We start from the raw sequence: 25,194 nt of genomic DNA, 5'->3' as shown, positions 1-25,194 counted from the left end.
AATGTTTCATGTGTGTGTACATATGTATACACACTAGATCACTGTTTTGTGTGATTAATAATGATTATTTATTAATTATATTTACAAATGGTTTTATTTCTAGGATAAGGATATTTTTAATTATATTTATGAGTTACCTGTTCATTGTAGATTTATGTAATGTTATGTGATAATTAATTTCTGTTTTATCCTATGTGAAATTACCGAGATAGTGTCCATTAACTCTCCTTGTGGGATTTTGAAAGGAGGCAACCACTACCCCCAATCTTACACACCCTGAATATCCTGTCACTCTAGAAGCAATGTAAAGGTCAACAAATAAAAAATGCAACTATATAGAAATAAACATATTTGAACTATGAAATTTAAGTACTAATAAACAAGAAAGATACAATTTAAGTTCAAAAGTTGATACAGTTATAAAAACAATATAGTCATGAAAATAGGTGGGACCAATTTTAATTTATTATTTTAAAGTGTTAATGAAGTGACATCAGCAAAACTAATATCATAATACAGAAAACAATTTTAGAGTTTAATATCCTCACTGGACTATCCTTGAGTCCGCAACTCTGCGCATGCACCATCTTGACACGCCTTGGTTCCCTGCAAGGTGGATTGGTAGAGGTGGCTGACAAGAAGTCCTGACAACTCCTTTGGACATTGTTTTCCCTACAAAGATCCGGGACCTACCACACTTAAGGGCATGAGTCAACACTGTGAATGCAACTGTGACTCCTGACATGATTGAGCAGACCTGGATGGAGGTCGATTATCGCTTAGATCTATTGTGCCACAGTGAGAGCTCACATAGAAACCTATAAGTATGTAAAAAAAACTTGAACATTTTCTATACCTTTTGGTGCAAAAAATAAACCTATCTTTATTACAGCCTTAATTTTAACGTTTCAATCAGCTCCATATTTTTTTGATGACCCTGTACTAATATGGATGTATCTAGGTGTAAATGTGTACAAACATGTATAATTTATTAATCCTATGAATGTCAAGCAATATATGGTACTTAATACAGAGCTGTAGGCTCAAACCTAAATCGTTGATTTTGTGATTCAAAATTAACAGCAAAATTTAACAGCTATCATGCAGCTTTGTTCTGATAGGTGGGTAATCTGTGCTCAGTAGAAAGAAACATCAGAGAGTTAATGAACCGGCAGTTGTTTTCTTGGAAAGTAACAGTTATTTTTCTTCTCTAAAAGTTTGTGTTGTTTTTGATGTCACAAGAACCTCAGTTTGCAGAATATCATTTAAAATATTCGGATGTATACCAAAACATCCTTTTATAAAATTCTCTGAATTTTGCATGTTTTCCAAGTTAGTTTCGAACACGTTAGGGAGATGACTCATTGGCTTGGGGAGTCAAGGAAAAATCTTAACACATTGTTATATGCACCCATGGCAAAATGCAGCAAAGACAGATTTTTGTTAATATTTTGTTTTGGGGAAGTAGGAGTGGAGTATCCATTTTATCTTCATCCCCTACCTGATATCAGGTAAAACCAGTCTGCAGCTGTCTTCAGCCTGGTACTGATCGATTATCAAGTTAATGTGTGAACATTTTGCTAATGGACATGTGATGGCGGACTGTTCTTTTAGACTGTCTTGAACAATTTGTTAACTGGAGTATTACTTACTTTAATGTATTTAACTTGCAATTATGTTTGTCCTACAACATATTTATGTGTTATAATGGCAGAAGAATAAGTCAGTGGGGAAAATTGCTAACATGCATGTAGTCATGGTGCAGCATGACGTTTACTCTTGCAATGTTGAAAGAAAAATGTGTTAAGGACAATGAACTACAGAGAAACTTGCTCAAGTTTTGGAAGTTACTTAACTTTTATAGTTTGTATTGCTGTTTACACAACAAGTGAGCAAATCTTCACAGAGGGTGTTCTCGTGCACAAATAACATGGCATATAATGTCGTGTTAAATGTGTACGTTGTTCCAAGTGTATAACATTTCAAAGAAAATAGGGGAAAAATTGTTAAATTGGATCAATCCTCAAAAAAAAACCAGCTACTTTAGAAGACTCTTTTGAGAAGACACACACATTTAAGATGACAATAAACATACTCTTATAAATTGAACAATTAAAAGTTAATTAGATTTTTTTTTAACTTTAGTACTGTGGGATGTTTAGTGGGCTGGCATAAAAACATAAATTCTCTCAAATACCTCCAATTCCTATCTACCATGTTAGGTTTATTGTTTTCTAAATTATATACAATTTTATGAACTTTGCTAGAAAACATATTTCACAGCATTCAACACGATTAAACATTATTTAATAACTATTATATATCATTTACCTAACGACCAGATATCAACTTCTGGACCATATGGTAGTCTGGAAATCACTTCTGGGGACATCCAATATGGAGTTCCTACTAATGATTTTCTCTTGGGAAGTTCTTGAGACACTTGGGCACAAAACCCAAAATCAGATAACTTCACCTGAAACCAAGTTCACAGTATCACAATAACAGTAATTATTGTGATGCCTAACATGACACAACAATACATTCTGTACATGATACAGTTATTACATATAACTGGTAGAACTGACAATTAGAAGACACTTTAAGTATTACCGGACAGAAATTTATCATTTACTAATCATGTGAGTTACTTGCTAGTGAGTTCTGGGTACATTGATTTTTTGTTAGGGCAATAAACTTTTAGATTATTATTGACCCATAAAATATATGGCATTTACTCATATTGGGGATGTGTCATATTACTATAACAAACAATGACAACAAATAAAACAAACTAGAAGTAAAACTCTTGACAAAATAAAACATAATGAACAACTAAACAATTCAGTACTTTGGAACTGTTTGATGATGGTATGTGTGACTAATAATTCACTTGATTCAGAGCTATTTAATTGAGAAAAATATTAAATTTCACTGAGAATATTATGTATTGTAGTAAAAAAAAAAACAAACAAAAAACTAAGGTACACCATCAGACCACATAACTGTGGCAAATGCCCTAGTGTGCTTGCTGTCTTATTAGGTAACTTGTCATCACTCAGTGTACACCAGCATTGAAGATGTTAACAACATGTCGTATTATAGCTAGACAGTTATTGTACAGTAGTTTTACATGTTGACTATGGCAGATGCTCTAGTATACTTATGTCTTACACTAGACAGAATACTTATCATCACTCAGGATATAGCCGCAGTTAAGATGTTAAAGGTTTTATTTCACATACATCTTAAGTACACATAGAGCAGTCTTAATTATATACAATTTATCATAAATGTTTATCTTTTATTAAAACAAAACTGGTTCAGGTTAGTAAGGGATTCAAACATCTCATCACTTTAATTTTCTTTTGATTCATAAGGAATCTCATTTCTTTGATGTGATCCATTGCCTTATAGAGAGAAGAAATTAGTTCATGGGACAAATTATTTTTAATCCTTACTGCACACTGCAAAATTCAACTATCTGGTCATTTAAAACATTGGCCAGAATGTCGGAGTTGGTCAGCTATCACACTTCTACAGTATTATCAGCTTCATTTTTTTCCCCTAAACAAGTCAAACAGCTCTTTTGTTTCCCTTCAGGAAGCTTTTCAAGGAGCGTATTTTCCATCAGGAGCATCCCCACCACTTTCCTGTCAGCTTATCAGGAGATGACTAACAGTATATACAAACTAAACACCATGTAAAAATGACCAGCATTCACGATGTGTTGGCCACTGCCTTAGGGATATAGTGAGTATCCAAAATTTGTATACTATATTTAAAAATGAAACGGACAAAACAATTTTTTATATTACAACAGCGCAATTCATCCCAAATGGCATGAGGTTCATCGAAATTTAATAAAAAATAACTTTTTTATACGCAAAATAATCACAAGCCTATATATAAGCTATATTGGATCATTTAAGTTAACAGCTATTAGATAGCTTAAAATATGCTCCTTTTGAATTGATCGTTCTTATTAATAGCTTTTTTTGCAAATAATACTAACGTGGTTTTACATAGTTCACAGCCAAAAGATAAATTTTGAGAATTTTTTTAACATGACCACACCAGCATACATATAACAGAGAAAAGAAACCATACATTCAATTAAAGTATCTAAGATGTACTGGCTTACCCTTCCATCTGCTGCTAATAGAATTGAGTCACTCTTGATATCCCTGTGGATCACTCCTTGTGAATGCAGGTACGAGAGAGCCTGGACAAAATTACAATTAATTGTTAACAAAATAAGGTTTCTATATTACCAGAAATAGTAATAATAAAGTAGATAAAATTAAATTTTTTCTTTCTTCCAGAAAATGATCTTGAAGTACTATAGTTATTAATAGTATCAGTATACTCTTAATGAATCATATAAATATTTTTCTACGATATTATATTAAAAACCTTGAAATGTTTAAGATTATCTCTAAGTGAAAAGCCAGTGCGATAACCTGTTGAATGACAAATCATATTAAATTGATAATTTGATGTCTTTGAACTATATTAAAAATGAATATAGTTGTGAATTGTTGTTTGTATAAACAACAGAAATAGAAAACATGTTTATAATTATTTTTCATTCAGTAATAATTTCTTAATACTGTATAATGATTACTAATATGTCCCCTAAACCCACAGAATACCAGTCCTACTACCAGATTCGGAGAGCGTGCAAGTTCAGCCACTGGCTAATTAATTTTCTATCAGAACTCACTGGTAAATGGACTCATAACAACCTGTCTTGTTCATTGACCAAACTTTGGTCGACTATCTACCCAATCTCAGTGGTGGTTAATTTCCATGATTGTTAAAAATGTTGTGTTTTGCTTCAACATCTTGTCAACGGACGAAAAAGATACTGTATATTAAAGACTTCTTATTTAACTTTGCACTTATTGCTTACCCACGATGATCCACTTACCACTAACTCTACTACTATGTGGAGTAGACAGATTTTTATATACCAGTGTCTTTCAACCACCAATCCAAGTCAATGTAACATCATCAATGATACATTTTAGAAGAAAAAAGATCTCTCATATGTAACTTCATACAGAACTACCCACAACATCTACAGGAGAATATTTTAAGGCTCCAACTATTGCCTTGTATCTTTTGATTCACTTTTAAAAACTTGATTATTAACGAGAATGGTCAACTATGTTGTTCTTCAAAATGGATACTGATCATAAAGTAAGGAAATAAACATCAATGTATAAATTACTATACCTTTTATATCTGCTACATTCACTGTTTATTATCCCAACAAGAGGAATAACAAGATATATAAACACAAAAATGAAAACAAACTTCAAACAAAGAAACAAGATACACCCTGTTATTGGGTTTTTAGGACTTTCTGAAAATAGCCTAGTTAATATACAAGATGTAAACAACCTCCTTAATGGCATACATACTGAGCCAGGCTATATGTACACAAAGATCACCTAACACTCTGTAGCATTGGCTACAAGGTTGCATTGGACATACTGTGGTTTGCCAGCAGTTGTCTTGTCAAAATAAAAACTGTATTAAATGTACAGCTCTACCAGCAGCCATCTGTAAGATAGTTTATAGTTATGCTTGCTTTGTTATAAGATAACTTATAGTAATATTGTGTATCATAAATATTTTAACTGGAAATTGTATTTAACTTTCATATACTTTCTATACATTCATTTGGTAGAAAATAAAAAAGTTATTAATCATACTCAAGACTTACAGCTAAATTTTGAACACACAGAGCACCAAAACAGGTAAGAGTCTCAATCTTACAACAGTACAGTAGATCCAGCCATACCTTCTCCTATATATTAAAATAATGGTAATCTTCTTTTGTCTATACATAACTTAGCTGTGGAGGGAAGGGTTGATTCAGTACAAATATTAAGTTAAGCTCCATTTCATCTTAGTGCAGTGTCTGAAATCAGACACTGGTACAAAGACCAGTTCTTCATCTAGATTACACTGGATAGCTGATGGGTAACCAGATTGAGCTCCTTTGTAGCATAAGCGTCTCGGATTTGAAGACAATGAAAGGAGTACGTTTTAAGGTTTTCATCACTGACAATGGATCTCTTCAGACAGTTGTACCAGATTCAGATTTCAGACGCTGCACTAAGCGGAAGGTGAAATGGAGCTTAACTCAATTTTTGGACACTTTTATGTTATAATTCTGTAGAAAATGCAAATTGCAAACACAAAAAGTTACCTTGAGACACTGTTTGCAGACTGTAGCGATCTGCTCCTCATCCATTCTAGCATGAGTAACAATGTCTGTGAGAGCTCCTCCTTCTAGAAATTCCATAACTACCCACAGTTCGTCTCCCACTAGGAAACTCTCGTACATCTCCACAATGTTGGGATGGTGATAATCTCTCATGATAACAACCTAAACATAATAAAAAATATATTCCATTACAACCCACAGCCCATCCCTCACTAGGAAACTCTCGTACATCTTTGCAATGTTAAGATAGTGATAATTTATCATAAGATTCTAAACATAGTAAAAAACATATTCCATCAACACTCATATCTTGTCTCTCACTAGGAAACTCTCGTACATCTCCACAATGTTGGGACGACAACTCCACAATGTTGGGATAATAATAATCTCTCTTGATAACAACCTAAACATGATAAATAACAAATTCCATAACCACTCACAGCTCGTCTCTCACTAGGAAACTTTTGTACATCTCCACAATGTTGGGATAATAATAATCTCTCAGGATAACAACCTAAAAATAATAAAAACATATTCCATCACCACCAACAGCTTCTCTCACTACAGGAGAATAGTTTTAAGAAGAAAAGACATACACTGTATTATATCAGGTTTTCTAAGACTAAACATATTTTCCAAAATCAAAAAAACTATTGGTACCAGGCAGAGGTACCCTTTTCTAATCACTGTTATAATGTTTGTGGTTCTATCATGCAAAAACTACTACTTACTATAGCGTTGAAAATTTGCATGGACTAATTCAAACACTGAAATAAGTTAATTGCACATTTAATATTTTCAATTAAGAAGAACATAATTTTGTTTCATAAATTTAAGGATTCTGTCTAATATTTGGTGATTACTTATAGCAACGTTGTGGATGAATAATTTGATTTTTTTAAATTATTTTAAATATAATAGTAGTTTAGAGACTGTGTGAATGTTTATTAACTTTCAATTTAAAATAAACCTAAAATGTTATCTATTTAAATTCAAAAATCTCATGTGTTCTTTACTTTAATTCACTTGAACATATTTAAACTTAAACTGTACTAATCTTATAAATAAAAATGAATCGCCAAATGTGTTGGTAAGCGCTAATCTCGAAAACGGCTGGACCAATTCGGTTAATTCTTTTTGTAAAATGTCCATTAAAATCCGAGGAAGGTTTTTATGATGAAAAAGTTAAGAAAAGTTACCTGGAATATTTTGGAATTCAGAAAAAATTTTAGTTTTTACGTTTCATAATTCAAATTAAACTGGCACTAAACAGCTGTTGACAGCTATAGTCCGACAAACTTTCTGAAACATCTGTTTAGATTTAAATTTTATCAATAATAATTAAACAGAGCTTGATCGGTAGTGTAATGCAAATAATAAATAAAACATTAATATATTATAAATTTTTACTCCAGATTGCGCCAGTGACGAATTACAACCATCTAACGCATTAAATATTGTTATAATACTAACCTTAATGAACAAAGTTATCAATGTTTTGACATAAATTACTTGAAACTGGTGGGCTTCCTTGACATTATGATAATACATTTTAATAATGGCTTATGGAGAAATAGAGAAATGAATACTAACATGTCTCAACGATTCATTCTTTCCCTGGACGCAGTCCAAAAACAAGTGTAACGCAAAACTTTAATAACTATTATTTTGGAATGTTGCATAACCTTAATGAGGATTTTCCTCTTATACCGAAAGTACATAAGAAGTAGGTAAGAAGTAAGACTGCCTCCTAGGTCGTTATAGGCTTTTCAGTCCTACGTATGTGTATATTTTCAGGACAAGGCAAACTCAACTATGTCAACACGATTTTGACCAAAATAGATTTCCGAGAACTAGATAATCGAATGTATATAGTAATTTTGGTCGAGGCAATATGGCAAGTTAAACTGTGACATAGTAGGTAAGTGAATTTAAACGGTCTTAAGTAGGCACTGTTTAACCGAAGTAGGCATCTCGGTCCTACGTAAGTATATATATTTTTTCTTCGTCAGAACAACAAGGCAAACTCTACTATGGTACTGGAAATATATGGTACTGGACCTGAAATATATGACAAGGACTGGAAATATACGCTTTTTGGCCGAAGTAAGTCTCCGAGACCCGTGTGAACCGCAATTTGTTTTTGCTTGATCGGGATGACAAGGCAGATTCAGCTGTGACGTTATGTATATAATTAATTAGAACCAGAAATGCTCCTACTCGTGCCAAACATGATAATAATTAAGTTAAACTCTGATACTATTTACCACGAACTTAAATAATATTTACCTGATGTATGCCTACTTACGTTTTAAAATTTTTAGGACTCCCATCATAATTACTGTTACTAAGTAATATAAGGACTTCGATTCTAAATATTGCGTGCGAAGACGCGGGTAACAGCTAGTTGACAATAAACATGAACAAATACGTATAGATTGACTAGGTACTGAATTAAATTTTGCAAGTATCTCATAATCTATTTTACATAAACACTTGAGAAAGTATAAATTCCAACCTTTTGATTTTGTAGTACAAACTAACAAACAGGATTTTTCCGGACATTTGCCATCATTCAGTGAAATAAGAAATCAGTAACACTGACAAAGAGGAAAAACTGACAAAGAGATTGCAGTTTAAATGTATAAGTTAATAAAAACCTTGATCAAATACCTTCTATAATATGGTTATTATTTTTTCACACATCTTTTTCAGTGATTTGGATAGCAATAATAACAAAATAATGAAAGAATAACAGAAAGAGAGAATAAGTCACCATTATTGCCATAAATTAAATATGTAACATTCAACCTACCACGATCTGAAGAAATAATATAGACTTCAGTAATACTCTCATTTAATATATTTTTTGGATATGATGTGACATAACAGTCCATTGACAGTTTCATACAGTAACCACTGCAGAAATTGAGAAATGCACAATACCACTACAGTTACTAGGCATTTTCAACAACTCATGTTATTTTACCTCATTAAACAACAACTCTCTCCTTTGCTGTTTTCTTAAGTCCATTTTCTTGACTGCAACTTTTCGACCAGTGAGTCTGTCAGTGGCTATACACACGGTGCCTGTAGATCCCTCTCCGATCTTCATGAAGTTCTCTAGGTTTTCACGGGGATCTCCGGGGCTAACGACCATCTGTAGAGCTGCTCGAAACTGTCGAAACATAACTGTCTGTTACTGTGGGTACTAAGATTATGGTGGCATGCTATACTTAGCTGTCAGAACTATTGTCTCACTTGTTCGTGGGTGATGCGTTGCTGTTCGTGATGTTGCTTGCTCATTGCTGGTATCTGCTGGCTTCCATTTGTTTGTAGCTTGCTCACATTTTGGTTTTGGTCAGCTAGTCGACTGTTCTGTGGCAATTCTGGAGTAACCTGTATCAAGTTCCAATAATTATGTGCCATTTATATTTTTAAACCCACATTATATTTATTTGTCATATGAATATATACTACAGGAAAATTTACTTGTATCTGAGTTCAAACCATCTCGGAATTTAAAGTTCCCCATAGATCATGTTAACAATGTAGTTAAAAATACACTTTTGAAATATTTATCCAAATACAAATGCAATACAGTCCTGATGACACTAAAATTAATTTGGGCTGACAATACTTCAAACTATAAAACACTTGAACAACATGTAGGAATTGGCTGTGACTGAGAATGTGGCAATCAGAACATGTGTGTTAGAAGTAAACATTCACAAACTAAACTGAGACGATCGGCTGGCTGACTTTAAATTCGTTGTCCACGCACTCTGTAAACGATTCAACAACATCATTACCCACATGTTGATCAGGGAAACAAGGCAAAATAAACCATGACACAGAAAACGCTAAGACTGGAATAAATTACAATGGCAATAATATATACACTTTTTGACATATTTTTTTGGTCGTGGCAACAAGACAAACTCAACATTGGTATTGGAATTAAAATTCACTCAAACCAGAAGTTCTCATACAAGTGCAAAGCATACAAAATTGGGCATGAAGCCGTGGGTAACTACTAGTATTAGAATAAAAGTAAACATGTACATAAGTGTTTTGTGAAGATTTGTAAAAATTGTACGATACAATAATAACAGAATTAGAATATAATAATCTGATGTTTGTCATTACCATTATTCTATTTACATCTATAAAGATATACATTTTTCATTGTTTGTATATTTACTTTATTAATATTATGTTGTGGTGTTTGCGTAGGAGATGAACCTTGAGGTCTGGGGGCAAGGCTAGTGTTCTGTGGAGGTCTGTAGCCTCCAACTGTGTACCCCTCCACACTTGCTGTACCTGAGCCTGTCATCTGCAATATAGTAACAAGAATTAGAATGGCATTAGTACCATAACAGTAATCCATTAATTGTTATATCCATTGTATATCCGTTAATTGCTTCTTAATTGCTAATTCTAATACATTTGCAATTAGAGTAGTAAAGTAGCTCTTTAACATTCAAGAAGTACAAAATATAAAGAACAGTACATATAAAGCCCATTGAATATTATAATCTCATAATGATAGGATTTGTCAGATTTATTTATAAATATTATCCATGGAAAAGTGGAAATTCTAAAGTTATCCAGAAAGGAACATGTTTGGGACTAGTTCTACAGTAGGCGGAACTAGAGCCGGCATCTTGAGTTAAAAGAATTCTATGCTCAGCACTCATTGAGCCATGGTAACGGGTGGCTGTATCTCTCTTAATATTCTCACTTTGGCAAGTTACAATGTGACTAGTACTTGTGATATGTGTTCAGTAATTATGTTTTTGAAAAAATCTACATTGGATGGAATAATGAGCAAAGGTGGAGTGAGACAGTAGTGTACTGATTTAAAAAATTGTCAAACCAGTGTTCAAATGAGGGTCACAGTGGTCGGCCTAACATTGTTGCTTGTTGACGAGAATTAAAGAAAAAATTCCTAAAATGTTATTTGAAGTATATAATACAGTGAAAACTAAATATGGATGTTTTACAAATATGTATTATATTTTTCCAACTCATGTTGACATGGATATTATTGGAAACAGCTTTACTGGTAACTCTGTGGCATGACAGCTTCAATGTAGGATTGGGTATAAACTGCTTCCATAAACAAATCTACATTTAAAACCATATCTAAACTTAATCGTTTTTGGAAAATCATAAATACTTCTAGTCTATAAAAATTCAAAATACATGAATATTAGATTTTTTTTTATATTGAGCTCTTAGTGTAACATTTCAAAGACATGAGTGAAAAATTATAATGAAATTTAATATAAAAATACATATTTGATTTTTACTTTCTGTTATCCTCATAAAACAGTAAACTCTATCCGATAAACTGTCTCCCTTTGATATCCAAAACATCCCACATTTGGAAAAATTTTCTAAAATGACACTCACTTTCAAAAGTTCAGTAATAATAGTGATATAAATATTTTTAGGTAATATATTAAAGAATATATGCTTTTAGCCATGAGTACTAGCGTGTGATATTTTGTTAAAATAAAAATGTATGCAGTACGCAAAATACCTGTCGGATTAAGCCTGCAATTGGTATTTATGTTTTCCCCTCTAACCTGTACTGTCCATATTGTAATTTTTTAGTGGTTGGTCACTGACTGCAATGGTGAAAGAAGTGATCTGAGCTCTGTTTTAATTAGTTACTTACTGATTTTCTTATTCTCTTTAAGTTGTTTTTAGTTTCTCCTGAGAAATGTAAACACATGCAATACGGTACATGTCACCGTCAATTGCAGATATTTCCCCTCATTTTAGTGTTGGAAGATGGTGGGCAACTTTCTTAAAGTTTTACTTCTTTGACATAAACATTATACTTTGATAAAAAATCATAGTTTTTGTGGTTTCAAAATAATAACCTAATAGATTGTTAACTTTCAGAAAAATAATACAAAACTAAAATAATGATGTGGTAATGGCTGACCTGTGGAGAAGGGGTTCCATTAGGCACATGATGGTTGGGGTGATAGGAAGGTGCCCTGAAGTCTTCAGGTGTCCTGGAGTTAGGGTCGTTAGGAGGCGGCTGCCCTGCCCACTCCACTCCACCACCTGGCTTCACCTAACCAAAACAATTAAAATAAAAATACATCACATTTTTAATTCTCTAAATCTATACCAATTCATCTATTATTTAAACAATATTCAGACTGCCCATCTCATTGGCATAAAAATTGTATGATGAAGTTATAACCAACAATAACATTGATTAATTGTATTATCTTTTGTGGCAAAACAATTCTAGTTATATTTTGACATTTCAATACCATATTAATGTGAAAGAATTGTCACACAACAAATAGCATATTATAATAAATCATAGAAAAATAATAATTTTATTCATTGTTCAGAACTATGAGGGCTATCCAGAAAGTTTTTCTTGTACTTTGTTTATATAAAAATATAATCTACTTTCTGGATAGCCCTAGTGTATAAATAATAATAATAACACAATCTATTTTACAGTTTCCAATTGTTGTAACACATCCGTATTTAAGATTTTCATATGTATTCTTTGGAGTTTTCAAAATACCCATATAAATTTGACCGTTGCTGTCGTCAGGCATTTGTTTGGTTTCACAAACAACGCGTAAATACAGCTGATAGTAAGTGAACATAGCCACATCCTGTGGGAACAAGTGGTTGTCAGCAGCATCATGGCAACACCACCATCAATTTCATTGGACTATTTTGTACAGATTGCAATAGTTCATTATCAACTATATTAACCTTTCTGACCCAGTGCTCTTTTTAAACCCAATTTTGAAATTTGAAAGTATTTACATATAAAAAAGTAATAAACTTACATATGGAGGTCGGTTGACAGAAGGATACTGAGGCATGTTGAGTACTTCTCCTTCTGGCACTGCGGGTGGGATGTTGGCATTGGGGCGATAGTCTCTGCGAAGTCTAGGGGGGGAGGAGGATCTGAGCGAATTAGAGCGTGCTACATGTGATGTCTTGGGAATGCCATTCAACTCATTGCGAAATCTGGCATCTCCTCTCACAATGGTCTAAAGAAAATCACTATTTTAAAACATTCCAGTATTTAATGGAAAATAAGTATTCAATTAATTTAAAATGATTTAGTTTTATTACGGTCGTAATCATGAAATTTTGTTTACTTGCTCCCCACTGGCTAATGATGTCCAAGTATTCACTCTCAGATGAAGAATGGGGAGAAAGACCACTGTTGGAACTCAACATAACAATACTTCTGTTAAGAAAATTATAAAGGAAGTCTAGTCACAGATTTATTTAGAAGCTATTCTAGGTAATAGTTCCCCAAGTATCTCCACTATCCTCTTCTTCTCGTGGTTGCCATATCAGTTAGCTGAAGCAAAGAAAGATGCACAAGAGAAATAGTGTCTGGAAATATGGAAAAAAATGTAACAATAATGACTTTTGATCGTAAAAAATGAAGAGTCTTGGCTTTATTAAATTGATTCTGAAACAACTCATGACTCAACAGTTTGGCTCATTCCTGTTGACCCCTCACCAACAAAATGAAGTGTTACAAATAAAACGGTTCCAATTCTTTGCATCTAGTAAACATGTTGCCACAGTTTGTTTTAGGAAACAGCAATCAATAACAACAAGCTTAAGGGGAATTTTGGTCAAGACAATGCACCAAACTTTGGTAGTCTTAGCTTCAATTGATTACCCACACATCATACAGTTCTGATATGGCAGATTGTGACTAGTTATTTTTTCCGACAGTGTAAAGTCAATTTTGTGAGAAGTGACTTTCAGCAACTGAAGATGTTGTTTCGTAGCAAGTGCCTTAAGGACTGGATCAGGAGAATATAATTTCAACTTTTTGTATTTCAAAACTTTTCTAGTAAAGATTTGTAATATTAATATCCTTAGTCTGATTCCTAAGATAAAAATGGGTGTAAAGTTTAGGGGAGCCCTTTTTCTTTTCACCAAGACTGCCAGTCTTTCAGAATGTACAGAAACAGTCCTGTTAATAAATTCCACCTACACAATGACACTAGCACAGGAACATCAGATATACCATTGATAATAATGTAAGAATACTATCAATCTCATAAGTTGAGTGAGGTTGGCAAACTACATATCATACATCTCTCATACAATCTCTATTGACTGGATATGCTCAAACCTACCTCATGAGAAAATCACCACCAAGGTGATCCATGCAGGTATCTCTGATCACTCAGCAGAAACCTGCCACCTTGTTAATGAGAAACCCACCGAGCCAAGCACATACAAGAGATTGTTTAGTCAAACTAATCTAGAGGAACTAAAGAGTGCTCTTCAAAAAGAAGATTGGAGCAATGTACTTCTGGCAACTTCTGTAGATGAAGCCTTCAAACACTTCCAAACAACCCTGACACTAGCCCTTGACTCGTCATGCCCACGAAAAAAAACCAGAACTAAGAGAAAAAAAACTAAGACAATTGAAGACCAAGAAGCCAACACACTAAAGGAAGAATATCTTAAAGCACTGAGAACCTATGAGCTTTCAGGGAATAAGGCCGACAAGGCAATAACTGCAGAAAGAAAAAGACTTTACGACCTAAGACTTAAAACTTTGAGGAAAGAAGCTTCCACAAACCATATCAATACAGCTGATAACAAATCAAAAGCTACATTGGACGTAATTAAGAATACATGGTCAACAACTAAAGCAGCAGACTGTAAAAAAATAGAATTAAAAATCAATGAAGAGCTGTCCAAAGATTCTAAAAAGCTAGCGGAACACTTTAATAGCTTCTTCGTAAATGTGGCTGAAAACACGCTTAAAAAAGCTAATATGAACCAACAAATCTCAAACTTACCACCACTCAACCCATATCCTACAAACAATGTTTTTTCAATGACTACACTAGCTCCCACAACAGAGAAAGAAGTTAAATTCACAATTCAGGAATTAAAAACAAAAAACTCCGCTGGTTTTGATGAATTCTCATCTAAAATGCTGAAGTTCTACTCAAATGAATTAATTAAACCTCTGGTAAATATAACTAACAGATCATTCAAAGCCGGAGAGTTCCCAACTAACCTAAAGCTGTCCATAGTATACCCGAAATTTAAAGGTGGATCAAAACAGGAAGTTAGTAATTACCGATCGATATCACTTATTTCCACATTCTCCAAGGTTATAGAAAAAATTGTCCTAAAAAGACTCCTACATTACTGTACACAGCACAACTTAATCACAACTTCACAGCATGGATTCCTAAGGGGGAAATCAACAACTACTGCAATGATCGACATGGTTGAAACCATAACTGACAATCTCGAAGAAGGTAAACTAACAACAAGCATATTCCTCGACTTCAGTAAGGCCTTTGATTGCCTGGGGCACGAGCTCATACTGCAAAAACTAGAATTTTTTGGAATAACAGGAACAGCTAAAAAGTGGTTCGGAAGTTATATCATGGGTCGAAGTCAGCTAGTTGAACTCAAACAAACAACAAATGGGGTAACAGGAAAAACCAAGTCAGGTCCCTTACCAGTCAACCGAGGAGTGCCACAAGGATCAGTTCTCGGCCCAGTCTTGTTCATCCTTTTCACAAATGATATGCCTCAGTATATAGGAAATCAATGTCACACTCTTATGTACGCGAATGACACCACCCTGGTCCTAAAAAACTCCAAGTCAGAAAATCTAACATCATCTTGTCTCACTTCAGTAAAAAAAGCATATGAATACTGTAGTAAAAATGATCTGGCAGTAAACACTACAAAGACACTACAAGTTGCTTTTGGAAGGCGAGCAGAGATAGTTGAACACATCCCAAATGTGGAAATGAAGAATCATACTACGTTTCTGGGTGTTACCCTAGACAAAAACCTGACATGGGTGCCTCACTTGGACAGCCTATGCAAAAAGCTTAACACTGGTTACTTTGCAGTAAAACGCATTGCAAGTTCTTGTGATACAAACACTGCCAGGACTGGGTACTTTGCAGTTTTTGAGTCCCATCTCCGCTATGGTCTGGTTGTGTGGGGTGGAACCTCAAAGACTAACTTAGAGAGAGTCCTTAAAATTCAGAAGAAAGCCATCAGAGCCCTAGCAGAATTACACTACAATGACAGCTGCAGAACAGCATTTAAAACTTTTAAAATCTTGACTGTTGTGAATCTCTATATTGAAGCAGTGATCTCCAGCACCTGTAATGAAAACCCTCAAAAAAACAGTGATGTCCATCAGTACAACACAAGGGGTGCTGAACTATATCACCTACCGACCCACCACATGTCACTGTACGAGAGAAAACCAACCTACATTGGAAGAAAACTGCACAACCACCTACCACCGGAGATAAGGAAACTTCAAGGCAAGAACTTCCAGCACATGCTAAGAAAATGGCTTGAAGATCACCCATTCTACTCATTAGAGAAATTCTTTGAACTCAACTAAAACTTTTATATATACGTATATATATTATGCACTGTAAAAGATATTTTGACCCCCTTACAATTCTCCAAGGAATTTGTAAATAAAGATTGTATTGTATTGTATTATATGTAAGGAATGTCAATATTTGATAATCTTCCATGTTCAGATAGTTCAATTATCTCAGATCCTTATGCAACTTACATTTATTTGATTCATCAAAAGCCATTTATAGAAGTGAAGTATCTCTGAGCTTGAAAGATATCACAGTAGCATCACAATGACCCTATTAACGATAACAGTTGGGACTGATGGAGAATACTTCAGAAACTGCTCAGTCAGATATCAGGTTGCTTACAACATTTTTATAATACTGCCTTTTGACTAATACAGATCTATTTGATCTCTTTTCTCTTATTTATCTTTTCTTATGACAGAATACTATTCATTAATTAATTATACTATTAACTCTATCGTTTACATGTTCATATGAAATACACAATGCAGGACTAGATTAACAGTACTAGCACTTAGTTTATGATAGAATAAAATAAAAACAAGAAAATAAAACAAAATACCAACTAATAATAAAATACAAAAAAACTGAACGTTACCTGTCATAAAATTGACCTAAAGTTAGAGGCATGAAATAAGCATTACTTCTAAGACCAGCAAAACCTTACCACGATTCAACCATGAGGGGGGACACTAGCTCTATCAGCTGCCTTTGTGGCAGAAATAATGAGACAGTTGTCACATGAGGAGGTTAGCACATTTTATTCTGAGATTGAAATAGCTGAACGAACTCAATAGTCAAAACTCTTACACTGGAAAAAATAGAAGTAAGGCTGTTTGTTTAAAATCTCTAAAGCATTTTAGTGAGTTTGTAGTGTTAATATTGTAATGTTCAAGCAAGAATAACATTTCCATATCCACTATTTTAAAATACAGCAAATATTGTCATATACCTTAAGATCCAATATTTCTGTAGGTGTAATTTCTGATGGGTCAACAAGAGGAAGAGGGCGGTTGGTGCTCTTCAATATCTGATTATTTCCAACAATGCTAGCCCATTGGAGCGGCAATCCAACAAACTTTCCTTCTCTCTTGTCGAATCCTGTGTGAACTCTATGCTCAAAATTTGTTGGATGTGATATCTGGGGTTTCTTCTTTTTCTTTGTAAACATTCTGAAACAAAAAAAACCCAAATCAAATACAAATTACAATATTGTTTATATTGAGCAATTAAACAACTTGTTTGTCCAGATTAATTGGGACCAGAAGAAAATTCAGATAAACCAGGAATGACAATAGATAGCGAAGAGATTATTCATTACAAATGTATTAGCAATAAAAGAGAGCCAATTAATTATTTTGTTCTACAGAGGTTAGTTATAAAGAAAACAAATAAAAGAACATATAAAAAAGTGTGTAGTTGTTTAATAACAAACTTAGTTTTTTCTTTTGTTTAAGTTTGGTACACTATTTCCAGGAAGTTCAATCACTATTTCAAGGCAATCATTTCCGATGACAGTGTCAAAATAAACCATAAGCCAGCATGACATAAGGAGACAAGAGTTGCTCTTGCGCATGTAGGCAGATCCAGTGGTGGTAAAGTGACATCAGCCAGTTAGATCTGTATGTTAAACCCGCACAGGACTATGCTGTTCCATACAGTTGCTAATAAGTAAAAATGTTGTATGGCTTGGTTTTTTCCGATTTAAGAATCATATTTGTATTATTTTGAATTGAACACAAAATATGCTTAAATGTATAGTATAGTATCCGCATTACCTGGATTAGTGTTCAGCTTGCATGATTACTACAGTTTACAAAAGAAACTATTGAAAAGTTTCTGAAAAATTTGGATCTAATGTTATGGTAATACTGCAGGTTTGCTTGAATTAACCGATCCAAATGCAATAGCTTTGGAATTTAATAAATTCTTCTCCTCAGTGGCTAGTTCTCTTGATGCTGACTGTGAATTGGAACTGGATACAGTCACCACACATACCCCTGCTTCATCTATGGTTCTGGCTCCTGTGTGTGAGGACCAAGTGGGACGTATTGTAAGAAGTTTTTCAGCTAAAACTTCCAATAACATAAATGGCATATCAATGTGGCTTATATAACAATGTTATCAGCACATATTAAGACCATTGACAAAAATCATAAATGTTTCTTTTGATTTCAGCTGGAAGGCTGTGGTGTACGGGGGACAGCACACCAGTAGCTCCACTCATACTTGAGCAGCAGAAGTCAATGTGTTCAGGTCCAGAATGCAGTATCAAGTAGTATTAGAATATACCAAGGAGTCCCACAGGGATCAATCTTGGGTCCTGTCCTTTTCTTGATTTATGTGAATAACATCCACACACAAAAAAATAAAACACATATAGTTTGGGCCTGTTATGGGACCTTATATGGGAAAAATCATTCAATACCCAGATGACACGACTCTGTTTCCGGGCTGATTCTCTGACTTCTTTGGAGATTCAAACCTTCATTGATCTTAATTCCTGCATTCAAAATTTTCTGGTAAATAATCTCAAAACTAAAGACAAATTACATCAACTTCTGTTTACGTGAGTTGAATACTTATGAAACCCCATCAGTAATGATGGATAATATTGTTCTGGAAGAAACTGATTCTGCTTAATTTCTAGGAATACACCTAGATAAAGGGTTAACCTGGAAAGTTCACATTGAAAGTGTATGCGCTAAATTGACAACTGGAATTTTTGTCCTTCGAAATTTATCAAAGTTTTGTACGTCTGATGTAATGATGGCTTACTATAGATTAATATTTCCATACCTGTCGTACGGAATTTCTCTGTGGGGCGGTTGTGCCATATCAAACTTGGAAAGAGTATTCAGACTGCAAAAAAAGCTGTCCGAATCATCTCAAAATTGAACAACAGAGAGTCATGTCGAAGTACCTTTAGTGAGCTCAATTTGCTAACTCTACTCAGCTTGTATATTTTAGACTTCATTTTACTGTTGATGTCAGTGTATATTTACACAGGGCAGTGACATAAATAGATACGAGACAAGAGCTCGGAAGCGCTTACGAGCCCGACAGCATAGAACAGCAGCATTTGAACGCCTCCCTTCTCAAGCTGGGATCAAATTCATTAACAATCTCCCTGAAACACTAAATTTAGAAACAAATCCAAAAAATTAAAAATCTGTTAAAACACTACCTGGTGTCTTGTGCTTTTTACTCAGTTCACGAGTTCATGGAGCACTCTTGGGATTGATATTCGCGACGGTGCTGCAATCCTGGGGGTTGATCCCACGAATTATGAATTTTGTTTCTTTGTATGTGTATGAATGTGTGCCTGCGTGCAACTGTATGGAAAGTCGAGTGAATGGATTTTGTTTTTAAGATAAATACTGTACAAAATTGGTATTACTGACTATTGCAATACAATATTGCCAACGCAATAAAATATATTCTATGAAACACTCAGCAAATATTGAATCAACTACATATTTATTAATCTTACAAATAAACCTAAATATAATACCTGCTTAAAACTAGGCTGGCTTTAAATAAAACTTGTTAAAAAAACTTACTGTCACTAATTTATTCAGTCACAACCCACTATTATCTAAATTAACTTTCTAATTACACACAAGTCTATTTAACACTGACACAGTCAATAATTATTAACACAAATCCAGCTGTCATGAGTATTATCACTAGTTCTGTCACTTCACAAGTTCACTTCTGGAGTTCAACTCGCTCACTGCGTCGCTCCATCTCCTTATAAGGCCACTGGCACTCCCAGAACATTCAAGCAGTGAAGTCTGTAACCAACTAGACGAGTAGAGAAGGGTCACGGTGCCTCATCCACCTCTCAGATAAGAAGGGGCAGCGACAATCGGATCAAGGAAACTGACCCAACCCACTGAGCACTCCCTTTCCAACGCCGCTATTAACCTGTTATCCCTTTATATCGGAAGTTGGTCAGTTTGTCTGGAACATTCTCCCACAATCTCATAACAGTAATAAGGTCAATTAATAAAAAAATAGTATATTATCTTTCATACTTTGAAAATGGCAACAATTAAAAAATTAAAAATTACTTTTACTATCTTAAAACCTCTTAAAAGAATTACAAAAACAACATGTTTCAGTGTATATAATTACAAATCTAATAACACAACAATTTTTTACAAATTAATAAATAACTAATTTAGAGCAGATTTGCTGTAACAATACAAGGCATTTACAGTGGTTCTCACAGCTAACAATACAAAAATTGAATAAATGGCAGCTCTAGAATATCTTATGCCTATTGCTACTTTTTGTGCTTTTAATTCAAAATAATTTAAACACATGTTTCAGGCCTACCTGACTGTAAGATTGTGCTAGATCTTTTCTTAATAGACAAGAGTTAACCTGGTTATAGTCACTTTAATTAAATTTGTTGTACATTTTTTAAATGTTTTTAAATGTTCTGAATTAAAAGACTTAAAGCACTTTGTCATTGTTAATTAAGAGGTTTGTTTGTATTTATTATTGTTCATAAAGACATTTCTTGTTCTTAATACATTTTTTATAATATCTTACCTTGGTTTCTTAATTATTTAAATAAAACAAAAGTTACTTGGTGACAGATTTTATTAAATTTCATCGCTTTTAAGGCAAGGAAATCAGATAAGAGTGCAATAGGCATAAGATAATCTGGAGATGCTGTTTCTTAGAATTTGTATTGTTTAGCCACTGAAAATTGTTAATGTGAAATTAAACTAATTAAAGCAACTTCCTGAATTATCTGATGAATTTAAAGTTTACTTTTAAAATCTTTGAACTGCCATCATTTTGTAACGGATAAAGCTTTTAAAATGTGATTTGCAGAATACTTCTTTGCTTGGCCTTTAATGATGTGGATATCAACCTATGCTTACATTAACAATTTTTTACTGACTCCTCGTGGACCGTACCCATAGAAGTATAGCAGGACACTACATCTTAAAGTAGGTGTTTATATATGTTTATGTTGGTTGTGTATAGAAATCGCGTATGAAGTTTTGTAGCTTCATCTGATATGGTTACAATAAAATTAAGCCATTCTTCAATTTGCACATGAGATCGGACATTGAGAATTTCAAGTGCCGCCATTTTGTTTAGGATTAACCTTTTGAGGTTTAATTTGCGGCATGATGTTATTTACTAATTAAGACCTTTCCAATGATATGCACATCAACCTATGCTTACATTTAAGATTTTCCACTGACTCCTTTTCTATCACCCTGAGGTGGTGAAGAGCTACTGATTTCACCAAAAAGCTCAATTTTATACCCTATGTTACTGTACAAAGTTTTATGTTTGTATTTTGATGAGTACAGAAGATATTACACTGCTTCAAAACTTTTCAGCAACCCTGTATAATTCATAGAACAAATTTTTCCATAACTAATGTAAAGGTTAGTTATAACTAATCTAGAAAGAAGTATAAAATGTTGGCTACTTTGGGATTATACCGACATGAATCGTTATTTGACATTTTTCTTCTACTGATTACTAGATTAGCGTAGAACAATATTTCGTCAATATAAAACAGGAATTGTCTTATCGCAAACCCCTCCCCATCCTCAGACAGAGATCAAAGTCAAGCAGTCTAGTAGATAACGTGATTGCAGAGTCTCGCCACCTGTTCAGCTGGTGTGTCGCTTTGTTGTACTTCCGTGTTTTACCCAATACATTTCTCCAAACACAAAAATTCAACAAAAACAAACATTACCAAACAAAAACTAAACTCTTTTCAAAACTTGTTTTTATTCTTGATCACACTATGCCCTTTGGTGCTGCGCCGCGCTGATGTCAATGAAAGAAAAACATCCCTCGAGATAGGTATCAGTAAAATATCAAATTCTAGAGGGGCTGATCAGAAATATAAATTGAATTGTAATGGAAAGGCAATTATGTACCGTGCAAAAAACTTAAATAATCATGTGATGTGCGCGGCCTGCCGTAATCGGGATTCTCGAGAAAGATAAAATAACAGCGACAAAAATAATGATCGCAATACCTGAAAATGCTTGTAAGTTCGTAATTTTGTAATTAAAGAGTTGATTTTTCGTTCTATCATGTTTGTTTCTATAAATTTATATTTTTGTGTTCTTCATACTGGTGTGGTCGGTATAATCCCAAAGTACCAAATGTTGTAAGGAATATAAACTCATCTATACCATTGACTAGCATTTACTTGTTCAATTTTTTTTATTCACAGAAAAGTGAAGTTCTCCTTTTAGATGATTAACATTTAGCCATTACAAATTTGTTTAGGCAATATCAATCAAAATAACTTAAAACTTCACAACCAACACAGTAGACATGTATCAAACTCACTATCTTCGTGAAACAAAAATAGTTGCTGAACAATTTAACAGCAGCGCTGTTGGTAAACGGTTGGTGGGAAATGCAAGTTCTTGCAAGGTGGTAGAGAAAATAAACTGATTATTTGTAGTAAGAGTTATAATATAATAGTGGATCGAATTTGCTTCCTTGTGTGAAAAATGATTTACGAACATAATATTAACCACTATAGCATTAAGAGCAACTGAACTCATGGTTTTTAAAATTAATCAATCGTAATTTTGTGTAATGGTATTTCAATTTATTAGTTAACATTAGCGAAACCTTAACTCAGGAAACTGAACAAATGTCTCTTCCATCTGTCCACGGGATATATTGAGGACAAAACTAAAGAATTAACTCAAATTAAAATATGTTTCGTACTTTAATGATTTGGCGTTTAGTCTGATACAACCTGCTGTAATATAGTCAGTTATATCATTAAAACAATGTTCAATACCAAATGTTTAATTTAAACAAAATATCAACTCATTACTTAAAAAAAATTAATTAGATTTATTTTCTGATTTTGATTACATAATTTCATTTTTTTGTATTATTAAAATATATTGCATTACACATTCGGTACCAGATCTATGAGTTTTCAGCAAGAGAAAAATAATTCACTGATCAAATAGAATATTTTATTTCAAAATTTTAAAGCATATGTTTTAATCGCCTTAGTTGAATGTAAATACTTATGATATGAATAATGTAGTTTCAATAATAAGACAGGTTCCCAGGTCTTGGACAGCTGTACAATGGAATTTATATAACAGTAAACCTCATTTGAGCAGCTGTTAAGTAGCAAACAGCTTAGAGATTTGTAATAAACTAATGCGGAGTATGGTCATAGTATGGTTTTAAGTTCATCTAGAATGAACCAATAACAAAAAAAGTCCCATCCAGTTTCCTTCTTTTGATTTGTGATCTTGTTTCTGTCATGGCGATTGTCTTTTACTATTGGCCTCTGGTCAATTATAGGTGGTTGATCGGGAGGTGGAGACCTATGACCTGTGCTCTGTAGTTAAGTTTTAATAATTAGTGTTATGCTTGTGATACCTGACTTATGCATGTCACAATGTTCTGGTTAGATTTGTTTATACTTTAAGCTAGATTGTAGTTATGTGTTAGGTTAGTTATTCACCTGGGAGATTGAACATCTCGAAATGTATATTACTGAATCTTAGTATCACTGAATGATGGCAAGTATAAAATAATTGTAATTTACGACTTCCACCAGTGGGAGGGTTAATAATTTTAATATATCTTTGGATGTTTGTAATATTGAACCTAAAAAAAAACTAAATACATATTGTAACAAAAATATTTTAATTTCATGTTAGTTAATTTCAAATGGTTATAATTTAACCAGTAATTACAAATTGGTACTGTACATATTTTACTTAGCCATGTTACAATGTAACAAATCCTAAATATGCATCGTAACATAACATAATTAAATTAATATTGCATTTCACTGCAATGAAACGCAATTAAAAGTGAGAACCATTCTATGGCTGTTGCAAGCTCGTTGCTACAGTTCTTTATCTGGAGTGGTTTGACATACCTCTATAACAACAGTCTCTAATACGCTACATATTATAGATGTACAAAAACGTAAATTGAAAATTGTACCTTCTTTGATTTATTGGTGTAATGCCCATCCGGATTGGTGTGCAAATGTGGTTTGGTGCCACCCTGCACTGCTGGCAGAAAGAGAAAAAAAACCCTCAAGACAGTTTCTAAAAATCAAGCTCGGATAAAATTGAGCACCTCAATCTTCAGGTTGAACGAGAAAATTTTCAGGGATCTTTTTATCTTTACGTTGAATGAGATTATAAGTAAACACACAGTGAGATTGGCTTTTTGGTTGGATATATATATATGTGTATATGTATGTTTGTTCAGGAGGACAATCAGAATACATTAATAAATTTTGATTGGCTACTCCGGCAATGGCCGTAGTTAACCTCACTGATGCTCCAGAAAAGAAGGCTTTAGAAGATTATTGATAAATTTTCAATAATAGCCCACTAACATTAACAAACTAGGGGCTGGAAGGGTTCTGGAGAGGAATAACTAATTTGATGTAAACTTTAAATAAATTTAGCTAACTTAACTACTAGACGGAGATATAATAAAGCTCCAGGAGAGGATTCAGTATCATCAGAATTAATTAAA

At 33.5% G+C, this 25,194-nt stretch overlaps 1 protein-coding gene across 1 annotated transcript in view; it reads right to left on the bottom strand.

Moving 5' to 3' along the window:
* The window catches only part of LOC124357383 (serine/threonine-protein kinase PAK mbt), a 39,395-nt gene that overhangs the window by 10,133 nt on the left and 4,068 nt on the right, over nucleotides 1-25,194 (bottom strand). Inside the window, exons 2-10 of the mRNA XM_046809139.1 lie at nucleotides 17,612-17,831; nucleotides 13,081-13,287; nucleotides 12,201-12,335; nucleotides 10,446-10,577; nucleotides 9,503-9,640; nucleotides 9,231-9,419; nucleotides 6,224-6,403; nucleotides 4,145-4,225; nucleotides 2,332-2,476 (exon numbers count right to left, since the gene is read on the bottom strand). Coding sequence (XP_046665095.1) covers nucleotides 2,332-2,476; nucleotides 4,145-4,225; nucleotides 6,224-6,403; nucleotides 9,231-9,419; nucleotides 9,503-9,640; nucleotides 10,446-10,577; nucleotides 12,201-12,335; nucleotides 13,081-13,287; nucleotides 17,612-17,830 — 1,426 coding nt within the window. The 5' untranslated portion in view covers nucleotide 17,831. The remainder of the gene's footprint in view (nucleotides 1-2,331; nucleotides 2,477-4,144; nucleotides 4,226-6,223; nucleotides 6,404-9,230; nucleotides 9,420-9,502; nucleotides 9,641-10,445; nucleotides 10,578-12,200; nucleotides 12,336-13,080; nucleotides 13,288-17,611; nucleotides 17,832-25,194) is intronic.

The sequence above is a fragment of the Homalodisca vitripennis genome, chromosome 3, assembly GCF_021130785.1.
Source record: "Homalodisca vitripennis isolate AUS2020 chromosome 3, UT_GWSS_2.1, whole genome shotgun sequence".
Classification (NCBI taxonomy): Eukaryota; Metazoa; Arthropoda; class Insecta; order Hemiptera; family Cicadellidae; genus Homalodisca; species Homalodisca vitripennis.
Note: the sequence above shows the minus strand (reverse complement) of the source record. Positions and strands in the feature narration are given on the sequence as shown.